At 45.0% G+C, this 12500-nt stretch overlaps 1 protein-coding gene across 5 annotated transcripts in view; it reads right to left on the reverse strand.

Moving 5' to 3' along the window:
* Positions 1–12500, reverse strand: part of LOC109061013 (rho GTPase-activating protein 44-like) — a 42892-nt gene that overhangs the window by 16087 nt on the left and 14305 nt on the right. For all 5 annotated transcript variants that reach the window (XM_042734809.1, XM_042734807.1, XM_042734808.1 and 2 more), the window contains exons 7-10: positions 12398–12500; positions 12205–12273; positions 12052–12133; positions 11212–11339 (exon numbers count right to left, since the gene is read on the reverse strand). The exon at positions 12398–12500 is cut by the window's right edge and continues 15 nt beyond it. In XM_042734809.1, coding sequence (XP_042590743.1) covers positions 11212–11339; positions 12052–12133; positions 12205–12273; positions 12398–12500 — 382 coding nt within the window. The remainder of the gene's footprint in view (positions 1–11211; positions 11340–12051; positions 12134–12204; positions 12274–12397) is intronic.

The raw sequence follows: 12500 nt of genomic DNA on the forward strand, positions 1-12500 counted from the left end.
TTTCACAATATTAAATTTTTCCTGTATTTTTGATCCAATAAATGCAGCCTTGATGAGCAGAAGAAACTCCTGTAAAAAACATTTAGAATTGTTCTGATCCAAAACTTTTGACTGGTAGTGTATATAGCTTTATATATTTTATATGTAAGCCAGGGTATCCTATACTATAGTGATAGTGAGGTGCCGTTTCTAGGCATAAGCGGCGCCACCAGCAGGAGGGGGCGTCAATGAGCGCAAGTATTAGTGATATATTTTAGCAGGGTTGTGATAAATGATTGCCGCCCCCACTGGATCCCCCAACATCACTGGGTTAGAGAACTCTCAATCGGACTACGCCTGTATGCCATTGGATCCGAGCACTGTCATTTGTTGCATGCAAAGTTTGCATTTAGAGCCCTCAACAACATCATTAGATTAATGGGTTCTGTCAGTGCTTTGGCAAGATAACACTAAGGTCAAAGGCCAATTTAAAATATTCGTACAGAAAAAAGTGCACAAAATCAGTATTTTGTTTAGGCAGTATTTGTGGCAATTGAGAAATCATGTTGTGAACTTGGTCCAAAAAGTGTGCGTTTTTGCGCCAAATGCATTGTTAAAGGATCAGGGTGTCATGTCGTGTAATATTCACATATAAAACAGTCAATTAAAAAATATCGGAATCGTAAAATTCATTAATTCACAAGATCAATACATCCTTTATTAAACTGCTTTGTCAAATTTAACCAAGTATTCTATTAGTGGTGTGCAGCGAAGCCAGTATTTGTATCTGTAACAATCACAAAATTATTCGTATCTATATTCGGATAAAACCAGAAGTAGGCGGAGCTTGATCCCGAAATTCGTACAGTTATACTTGATAAGAACGTTATCTTTTTCATAGTTATCACTGAACAAATATGCAATTTAACTAAAATATATATTTTTATTATTATTATTATAACATTTATTTAAATATTTTCCAACAGTCAGAGCGTCGTGTTATTTAAAGGGGAAGTTCACGCTTTAATGAGTAACAATGGGATAAGTAGCTGCATTCTGATGACTTTTATGCCACTGATATATATTTAGTTTTTTATATTTAGTTTGGGGCAACAAATGGTTTTATAGGTTTGACTGAAATAATAATGCAATAATTGACACTTTAAATTTATGTTTCAAACAACAACAACACAACAATTGAACAAAAAACAGATAAAGACAAAAAGTAACCATTGATAATGTCTAAACATGTATCCGAATCCACATGTTATACAATTCATTTATGATTTAAGTGTTTACATAATCAGCTTTATGTTATTTTGTGTCATTTTGCTTTTATGTAACCTTAAATTATCTCATTTGGGAGTGGATTGCTGGGGGGAGCCAATAGGGATTTCACCTATGGCATCCAAATGGCTAGAAACGTCCAACCCCAATCAAACACACCTGAACAAGCTAATCAAGGCATTTCAGATTACTAGAAAGCTACAGGCAGGTGAGTTTGATCAGGGTTGGAATTGACCTGTTCTCCTTGGATCTTAAAAACCCCATTTTAGAGAGGTTAATATTGCAGCAACACTTATTCATTTTAGTTTTGTGTGTTACGCTGTCTGCTTCTCCTGACGCATTAATTCAGTGCATTTTCCAGCAGAGATCATTGTGAGATTGCAGGCCGGGAGGATGACAGCTCGGGTGTATTTCTCGTTGACTGCTGTTTTATCGTGTTTGTTCGGATACTTGAGCATAACTCACGCTATTCAAAGACGAACCACAGGTGAGAAGATCTGTTGCTTTCATTACACAGCCTGAAGAAATGCAGAAATAAGTGACACTCAGTCTTTGAAAGTAACTAACACCGTTTATGAATGAGTAGTAGGTTTTAAAGCACTTGGTTTGAAGTGGACAAATCTGTAAAATTTGGGTTTAAGACCCATTTGTGAAACTACTGATTTACAAATGCTAAAACTGCACTCCCTGCCCAAACCCCCCCCCCCCCCCCCCTGAATTCTGTAGTGGATGGTTACTGTCCGGCAACGCTGACGGTCGTGCCGTCCCATCGAGGATGTTCTTCTGATGAAGACTGCCCTGGAGGACACAAATGCTGTCGCTTTGACTGTGGTCCTGTTTGCGTTTAAACTCACACACACACACACAAATTAATAATGGATGCTAAGGGTCCTAAAAAAAAAAACCACACACTAGTAACCCATTGAATTCAATGTAAGTTTTAAGCAGAGACTTTGCCTTTTGTTCTCCTCTAAAGCTGGTTTGAATTCATCCCTTAGGATAGTTTAAAGAACAGGATGGCTTAACAACATAAAGAGGAATAATACTTTGAACAGTGGTTCTCAAAGTCTTGGGGACCCCCTCTGCACATTTTGCATGTGTCCCTTATTTAACACACCTGATTGAGATCATCAGCTTGTTGTTTCTGTTCATGGATCTTGCCTAACAAGTCATGGCCTAGTGGTTAGAGTCGGACTCATAACCAAAAGGTTGTGGGTTCAAGTCTCGTACTGGCAGGGATTGGTGGGGGGAGTGTATGTACATTGCTCTTTCCCACCTTCAATACCACAACTGAGCTGCCATTGAGCAAGGCACCGAACCCCCCCAACAGCTCCCCGGGCGCTGCAGCAAAAATGGCTGCCCACTGCTCTGGAGTGTGTTCATGGTGTGTTTACTGCTGAGTGTGTGCACTTTGGATGGGATGAATGCAGAGCACTAATTCCCAGTATGGGTCACCATACTTGGCCACATGTTGCGTCACTTTCAAAATGTGCAGAGCAGGACTGAAATTGAGAACCAGTGACTTGGAATCTAATTCTATCTGTAGGTAAAACTATTCACGCTTTGAGTGTTTTGTATATTAAAGTGGCATACTGCCTATAACTAAAGCTGACTATTTGTTCACGCAGTGAAGCCGGGTCAATGTCCCATACCAGAGATGATTCCACTGTGTGCTGAAAGCTGTGTCCATGATGGCCAGTGTCCTGCCAAACAGAAGTGTTGCCCAACCACTAGTGGCTTTGCATGCAGTGAACCACGTGGTCAGGGAAGGGGTCAGGCAAGTTGTCAAGGAAGAGCCCAGGGCAGCAGTATGGGCCAGGGAAGCACATACTAAGGGCATATTTATCAGACAAAGCACAGCGGTATATCGGCCACGGCAACGGCATCGGTATCGGCCAGGGCAGCGGTATCGGCCAGGGCAGCGGAATTGGACAGGGCAAGGGAAGCGGAATTGGACGGGGAATTGGACAGGGCAAGGGAAGCGGAATTGGACAGGGCCAGGGAAGCGGAATTGGACAGGGCCAGGGAAGCGGAATTGGACAGGGCCAGGGAAGCGGAATTGGACAGGGCCAGGGAAGCGGAATTGGACGGGGAATTGGAATCGGCCAGGGAAGCGGAATCGGAATTGGACAGGGCCAGGGAAGCGGAATCGGCCAGGGAAGCGGACATGGTATCGGCCAGGGAATTGGACAGGGCCAGGGAAGCGGAATCGGCCAGGGAAGCGGACATGGAATCGGCCAGGGAATTGGACAAGGCCAGGGAAGCGGAATTGGACAGGACAAGGCAAGGGGAATTGGACATGGAATTGGACAGGGCCAGGGAAGCGGAATCGGCCAGGGAATCGGACATGGAATTGGACAGGGCCAGGGAAGCGGAATCGGCCAGGGAAGCGGACAGGGCCAGGGAAGCGGAATTGGAATTGGACAGGGCCAGGGAAGCGGAATTGGACAGGGCCAGGGAATTGGACAGGGCCAGGGAAGCGGTATCGGCCAGGGAATTGGACAGGGCCAGGGAAGCGGAATCGGCCAGGGAATTGGACAGGGCCAGGGAAGCGGAATTGGAATTGGACAGGGCCAGGGAAGCGGAATTGGAATTGGACAGGGCCAGGGAAGCGGAATCGGCCAGGGAAGTGGACAGGGCCAGGGAAGCGGAATTGGAATTGGACAGGGCCAGGGAAGCGGAATCGGCCAGGGAAGCGGACATGGTATCGGCCAGGGAATTGGACAGGGCCAGGGAAGGGGAATTGGACAGGGCCAGGGAAGCGGAATCGGCCGGGGAATTGGACATGGAAGCGGACAGGGCCAGGGAAGCGGAATTGGACAGGGCCAGGGAATTGGACAGGGCCAGGGAAGCGGAATTGGAATTGGACAGGGCCAGGGAAGCGGTATCGGCCAGGGAAGCGGACATGGTATCGGCCAGGGAATTGGACAGGGCCAGGGAAGCGGTATCGGCCAGGGAAGCGGTATCGGCCAGGGAATTGGACAGGGCCAGGGAATTGGACAGGGCCAGGGAAGCGGTATCGGCCAGGGACTCGGTATCGGCCAGGGAATTGGACAGGGCCGGAAGAGGTATCGGCCAGGGAATTGGACAGGGCCAGGGAAGCGGAATTGGAATTGGACAGGGCCAGGGAAGGCGGATTGGCCAGGGAAGGGACATGGTATCGGCCAGGGAATTGGACAGGGCCAGGGAAGCGGAATGGCCAGGGAAGTGGACAGGGCCAGGGAAGCGGTATCGGCCAGGGAAGCGGACATGGTATCGGCCAGGGAATTGGACAGGGCCAGGGAAGCGGACATGGTATCGGCCAGGGAATTGGACAGGGCCAGGGAAGCGGAATTGGACAGGGCCAGGGAAGCGGACAGGGCCAGGGAAGCGGTATCGGCCAGGGAAGCGGACATGGTATCGGCCAGGGAATTGGACAGGGCCAGGGAAGCGGAATTGGAATTGGACAGGGCCAGGGAATTGGACAGGGCCAGGGAATTGGACAGGGCCAGGGAATTGGACAGGGCCAGGGAAGCGGAATTGGACAGGGCCAGGGAAGCGGAATCGGCCAGGGAAGTGGACAGGGCCAGGGAAGCGGTATCGGCCAGGGAATTGGACAGGGCCAGGGAATTGGACAGGGCCAGGGAAGCGGAATTGGAATTGGACAGGGAATTGGACAGGGCCAGGGAAGCGGTATCGGCCAGGGAAGCGGTATCGGCCAGGGAATTGGACAGGGCCAGGGAAGCGGTATCGGCCAGGGAATTGGACAGGGCCAGGGAAGCGGTATCGGCCAGGGAATTGGACAGGGCCAGGGAAGCGGTATCGGCCAGGGACAGGGAAGCGGTATCGGACAGGGCCAGGGAAGCGGTATCGGCCAGGGAAGCGGACAGGGCCAGGGAAGCGGTATCGGCCAGGGAAGCGGACAGGGCCAGGGAAGTGAAGTGTCGGGACAGGGCCAGGGAAGCGGAATCGGCCAGGGAAGAGGACATGGTATCGTTCAGGGAATTGGACGGGGCCAGGGAAGCGGAATCGGCCAGGGAATTGGACAGGGCCAGGGAATCGACGTGGAATCGGCCAGGGAATGGCAGGGCCAGGGAAGGGACATGGAATCGGCCAGGAATTGGACAGGGCCAGGGAAGCGGTATCGGCCAGGGCCAGGGAAGCGGTATCGGACAGGGCCAGGGAAGCGGTATCGGACAGGGCCAGGGAAGCGGTATCGGACAGGGCCAGGGAAGCGGTATCGGACAGGGCCAGGGAAGCGGTATCGGACAGGGCCAGGGAAGCGGTATCGGACAGGGCCAGGGAAGCGGAATCGGCCAGGGAAGAGGACATGGTATCGTTCAGGGAATTGGACGGGGCCAGGGCAGTGGTGTCGGACAGGGCCAGGGCAGCGGAATTGGACAGGGAAATGGACAGGGCCAGGGAAGCGGAATGGACAGGGGAATTGGACAGGGCCAGGGAAGCGGAATCGGCCAGGGAATTGGACAGGGCCAGGGAAGCGGAATCGGCCAGGGCCCGGTCCAGGGAATTGGACAGCGCAGGGAAGCGGAATTGGAATTGGACAGGGCCAGGGAAGCGGAATCGGCCAGGGAATTGGACAGGGCCGGGGAAGCGGAATTGGACGGGGAATTGGACAGGGCAAGGGAAGCGGAATTGGACGGGGAATTGGAATCGGCCAGGGAAGCGGAATCGGCCAGGGAATTGGACAGGGCCAGGGAAGCGGAATCGGCCAGGGAATTGGACAGGGCCAGGGAAGCGGTATCGGCCAGGGAATTGGACAGGGCCGGAGCGGACCGCGGAATCGGCCAGGGAAGCGGTAGGCCAGGGACTTGGACAGGGCCAGGGAAGAGGTATCGGCCAGGGAAGCGGTATCGGCCAGGGAATTGGACAGGGCCAGGGAAGCGGTATCGGCCAGGGAAGCGGTATCGGCCAGGGAATTGGACAGGGCCAGGGAATTGGACAGGGCCAGGGAAGCGGAATCGGCCAAGGAAGTGGACAGGGCCAGGGAAGCGGTATCGGCCAGGGACTTGGACAGGGCCAGGGAAGCGGTATCGGCCAGGGACTTGGACAGGGCCAGGGAAGCGGACAGGGCCAGGGAAGCGGACAGGGCCAGGGAAGCGGACAGGGCAGCGGTGTCGGCCAGGGAAGCGGAATTGGACAGGGAATTGGACAGGGCCAGGGAAGCGGAATTGGCCAGGGCCAAGGAATCAGACATGGTATCGGCCAGGGAAGCGGCCAGGGACAGGGCAGCGGCCAGGGAAGTGGTGTCGGCCAGGGAATCGGACAGGGCCAGGGAAGCGGTATTGGCCAGGGAATCGGACCGGGCCAGGGAAGTGCCCAGGGCAGCGGTATTGGCCAGGGAATCGGACAGGGCCAGGGAAGCGGATGGGGAATCGGCCAGGGAATTGGTATTGGCCAGGGAAGTGGATGGGGAAGTGGTATTGGCCAGGGAATTGGATGGGGAAGTGGTATTGGCCAGGGAAGCATGTAAGGGAATGGTCAGGGATGTGGTCAGGGATGTGGTCAAGGAAATGGTCATGGGAATTTTGTGTGACACTTACTGGATCTTTTCAATTCAGTGCTTTATTCATATGGCATGTTTTCCCTGTTTGCTTAAACAGTTTAGAAAGATTCTGTCTCTCCCCCACTACAACCTCAAATAAAAAATTGCATGATTGAAGAGTTGGTGTTTTTTGGTATCATTTGGCTGTTTGTCACATAACTGCTCTCTGGCATCAGTACTTTAAGTTGCTCTCCCTGAGATCTGGACATTTAGCAAAGTACTGGTGTTAAGTTTTGTTTAAATTTATTCTTGGCAAAGCTGAATTGTCTGCAGCTGTTACTCCAGTCAGAAGTCACTTTATGCTGATTTTGGTGCTCTAGAAACTTCATGAATGCTGAAAACAGTTTGTAGGGAGCCAGCAATACAATCTGTAAGAGCTTATGGAAGAGATTTCTTTGGCAATGTTAAAGACAGCATGTTCCTAGGAGACATTGATGTTCTTAAAAACAGCTGTACTAACAAATATAGGAATATTACAGGTCCAAGGCTTAGTGGACCAGTGTATTTAGAATTGGAATAAAGCTTGAAGTGTTTCTGATATACTGTTTAAAGTAAAAAGCTATATTTAAAATGTTTAGTGGTAAATGCAGCTAAAAGTGCATTTAGAGACTTGCAGTTTTTTGATTGCTTACACACTAAAATTAAACTTTTCCCACAATTGGCAAAACCTTACACTCAAGGAGCAAAACACAAGGCTAGATTTGCACAACTGTAAGCACATTGTCAACTTCATACTACTTGCAAAACATTACACACAGTGATTTGCAAAACACTAAACACACTTGTATACATCATACACAGAAGTATATCATGATGTCACTTCCTTGCAATTCCAAAGCACTGACTGTCAAATTACCACACCTATGAGCTAATCTCTTAAACACAGCCATCAGGTGCACAAACACATGATTGCTAAATTGTAGACACACCAATCAGGTCTAAGCCCTATAAAAATGCAGCAGGTAGGTTCACCAAAATGGAAGGAGTCAGAAGAAGAGTGAGGGTGAGAGGAGGAGTACACAGAGGAGGCAGAGGAAGGCCTGAAGCAGGAGAATGTGCACAAAGAGGACCAAATTTATCAAATGACATTCGTGCAACACTAGTGGACCATGCTGTGAACCACGGATTGAGGCTGGACAGAGTTCAGCCAAATCTTAGCAGATATACAGTGGCATCTGTCATAAGGACTTTTCGACAGGAAAACAGGTAAAAGATCTGTCTACAGTTACAGTAATCAGCCGCTTATTGTATGCACCATATCAGTATGTGGAGGTTTGTATTGTTCACTTTAGCACTGTGATGTTGCATACTCCACACATTACTTTTTTACATTGACTGTAATATACTAGACCTATCCTGAACTGCACAATGTTGTCTTTCACTGTATTTCAGAGAGATTTGCAGATGGATGCTGAGGAAATCCTGCATGAGTTCATATATATTGATGAGGCAGGGTTCAACCTCACAAAAGCAAGAAGGAGAGGCAGAAATATCATTGGCCACAGGGCTATAATCAATGTCCCAGGGCAACGTGGGGGTAACATCACCATTTGTGCTGCCAATTGACAGAATGGGGTTCTCCTCCGTCATGCCACAATGGGCCCTTACAACACACCTCACATTCTCGCATTTTTGGACCAATTGCACCACATTGTCACAGCAGGTAACGAAATGCACCATATACAATACACTGTCATCTGGGACAATGTGTCACTCCACCGCTCTGCTTTGGTCCAGAACTGGTTTCAACACCAGCCATAGTTGACAGTACTATACCTTCCACCATACTCTGTTCTAAACCCTATCAAAGAGTTTTTCTTTGCATGGCGTTGGAAGGTTTACGATCTCCAGCCCCAGGCTCAGGTACCCCTCATTCAGGCCATGGAGGACGCCTGTGACCAAGTCGACGCCGTAGCTGTGCAAAGATGGATTCGACATTCAAGACGGTTCTTCCCGCGTTGTCTTGCTACTGAGAATATTGCTTGTGATGTTGATGAAATTCTCTGGCCAGATCCAGCTAGGCGAAGAGATAATGTATAGTATGTTTACTGTAGTATTTTCTGTACAATATCGTCAGTTTTTTTGTTTATTTACTGTAATTGTAACCTGTACTGGATACAGTATTTTACGTTTGTCTGTTGTTTGCTGAGCTAACAGTGTTATGCACACTTCTGTAGTAGCAGGACAACTGGGACATGTTTTGTGGTGATTCTCCATGTTGACTTATTTGGGTATATGGAGAGAAATCAATGATATTTTCCTCAGTCTGCAGCATTGGTCTTGTGTAGTGTTTGATGAACTATTGTATAGTTGCACTTTCTCTGTGTACTTCATTTACAGTACTCTAATCACTGAGAATTAGACTTGCTAAATAGTGTTTTAGGTTACCAACAGCAGTGTGTAACTGGTTCAAAAAAGATTAAAGTCATATCAAATGTGTGTTTTGTATGCTAACAAAATATTTTTTTTATATAAAGTTGTGTATAGTTTTGACAAAAGTGTTCCATTTTGCAAATGATCTGAAGTGTTGTGCTACTTTGGTGTAGGGTTGTGTTAATTGTGTGTAGTGTTTTGACAAACTGGGTCCTGTTTTCAAAATTGTGCTTAAGCAATCATAAAAAACTGTAATCTAGATATTGATATTTCCTTTTTTTTTTTTTGCTCAATCAATGGAAAAGGAGTCTTTATCCATGTATATAACTTTTTTTTTGGGGGGGGGGGGGGGTGGATGTGGAAGCGCTGGATAGAGTTGAACACCCCTATTGGTACCACAACATAATCGCTGTACCACCTGACCACTGCAGATTAATTTTGCAGATGATATAGAAACACACAATCCTCTCACAATTAGGATAGCTTATGATATGGCGTGCATGCAGCATTCAGCTCATCCCAGTACCGTTTCTAGGCATATGTGAGCTAGGCAGTCACCTAGGGTGCCACCAGCAGGAGGGGGTGTCAATGAGCGCAAGTATTAGTGATATATTTTAGCAGGGATGTGATAAAAGATTGCCGCCCCCACTGGATCCCCCAACATCACTGGGTTAGAGAACTCTCAATCGGACTAAGCCTGTATGCCATTGGATCAGAGCACTGTCATTTGTTGCATGCAAAGTTTGCATTTAGAGCCCTCAACAACATCATTAGACTAATGGGTTCTGTCAGTGCTTTGGCAAGATAACACTAAGTTGGTACAGTAAAAAATTGCACAAAATCAGTATTTTGTTTTGTAAAAAAAAAATATTACCTTTAAATAAACACACAAAAAATTATCTTTTTTCGTAGTTATCACTGAACAAATATGACGTTTAACTAAAGTTACAATTTATTTTTTATTATTAAAACATTTAAATATCTTCTAACAATCAGAGCGTCGTGTTATTTAAAGGGGAAGTTCAACGCGTTAATGAGTAACAAAGGGCTAAGTAGCTGCATTCTGATTACTTTTATGCCACAGATCAGTCTTTTATTATTATTTTGGGGCAACAAAGGGTTTTATAGGTTTGACTGAAATAATAATGCAATAATAGACACTTTAAATTAATGTTTCAAACAACAAAACAAACAGATAAATACAAAAAGTAGCCATTGATAATGTCTAAACATGTATCCATATATATATATACACAAATATAATTTGAAAATGTATTAATGTTGCTATTTAAGATTTAAGTGTTTACATTAGGGATGTGCATCTCAATGACTGGAGCTGATACAATACACATCTCGATGCATTGCCAACAATACAATACATTAAAGAAACATATGAAGCAGCTTCCGGTGCGATTCACCCCTGTTATGATGCAGTGCGATCCGATTTCGATTCGATTCAACACAATATGATGCAATGGAAAAAATATGATCACTTCTAATGCCTCGAGGCCTGTTTCATAAAACAAGTTTACCAAATAAGCCAGGCTTATTTCAGTAAGTCTGACTCACTGTCAAAGGATTTGGTTCCGTAAAGCAAAACTGTGTGATGCGTCACAATCACGCAGCAGCAGTGATGAGAGAACGTGCTTGAAAAAAGATTAGAGAGGAAAAATCGATCTACATATAAAATATTGAACACACATTATTGGTCGCTTTCTAAACAATAAAAGTATAGCACATCCAGTAGTTATTATATATAAATAAATGTTAGATCGATGCATCGTGATACAAATGACAACTTGTATCCGATGCACACATTTTAAACCAATGCATCCCATCATTAACTCTTTATGTCGATGCACCGAGTGAATCAGAATCTTCCCAACCCTAGTTTACATAATCAGCTTTATGTTATTTTGTATGTAACCTTAAATTATCGTGTTTGGGATTGGGATGCTGGGGGGAACCATTAGGGCATCAAAATGGCTAGAAACAGCCCTGGTGAGGTGTTGTTGACCGTGCATGTTCACCTCCTCCTGTAGGCCACAGTCCAGCAGCATGGTCACACACGCTTCGATGGGGAAAGCAATTTCTCTCCCGCTCAGAGTCAGGTGCTCCTCTAACGGTTTCCCGTAACACGGCTTCTCCACCCACGACTCTGAAACACACACCACGTGCGCTTTACTGACAAAACAACACCAAACAGACCATTAAGAAACAGTTAGGGTTTAGATTATGATCATTACAATATTATATAATTATTAAAATATCATATAATAATGTATAATACTAAAAAAAAAAAAAAAAATAAAAATTTTTATATATATATATATATATATATGGGACTTATATAGATATAATATTTTTTTTTTTTTTTTAAATTATATTTATTGTAAAATAATTAAAATATTATATTAATAATAAATTATACTGAAATGTATAAATTATATAATATATTGTATAACATTAATATTAAATTATAATACTGAAATGTATAAATTATATAATGATTAATTATTAAATAAAATATTATAAAATAAAATTGATTTAATTATTCATTAAAATATTATATATTATTATAATAAATTATAAAATGTTATATTATATATATTAAAATAAATATTCTTTTATAATAGTAAATTATGATAATTATTACATTTTTAAATATTATAGATCTAATTATTAATTTATAATATATTATAAAATATTAAATAACATATCCCAAATATTATATATATATATATATATATATATATATATATATATATATATAATTTAAAAAAAAAATTATAAATATTATCAAATATTATAAATACTATAATTCCAGGTTTATTCAGTTCCTTCTTTTTCTGTTTCTTCGTGATTCTCACCCTGTTGCGCTTTAATTTGTGGCAGAACATTCTGGAGTAGCTCCAAAGACTTCCTGTGGTACTCGGCCTGAACCTCGATCAGCTGAACAGAGCAACACAGAGATGTTAACGATAAAAAGGCAGGCTGTTCATCTGAACGAGTAAAGCACTCACCGTCTGGAAGTAGTTTGCATTGTCGATTTCTTTGGCCATGAAACTATACATGTCCGCCGAGAGCTGATCCTGAAAACACAGAGACATGAAACATGATGCTTCGATGTTGCATGTTTTACGATATGTATTATGAATACGGTACAGTTTGACACCTGTCTGTATGCGTGAAATAATAGAGAGAAGCTCCACCCACTCTACAGATCTCCATGCGAATGGCCGCCTCCTCCATCTCCTCCCTGAGGGCGTCGGCTTTGGCCCCGGTGGGCGTGTCCTTATTAGTCAGAGTTGAGGATTTG

This window comes from Cyprinus carpio, chromosome B12, assembly GCF_018340385.1.
Source record: "Cyprinus carpio isolate SPL01 chromosome B12, ASM1834038v1, whole genome shotgun sequence".
Lineage (NCBI taxonomy): Eukaryota > Metazoa > Chordata > Actinopteri > Cypriniformes > Cyprinidae > Cyprinus > Cyprinus carpio.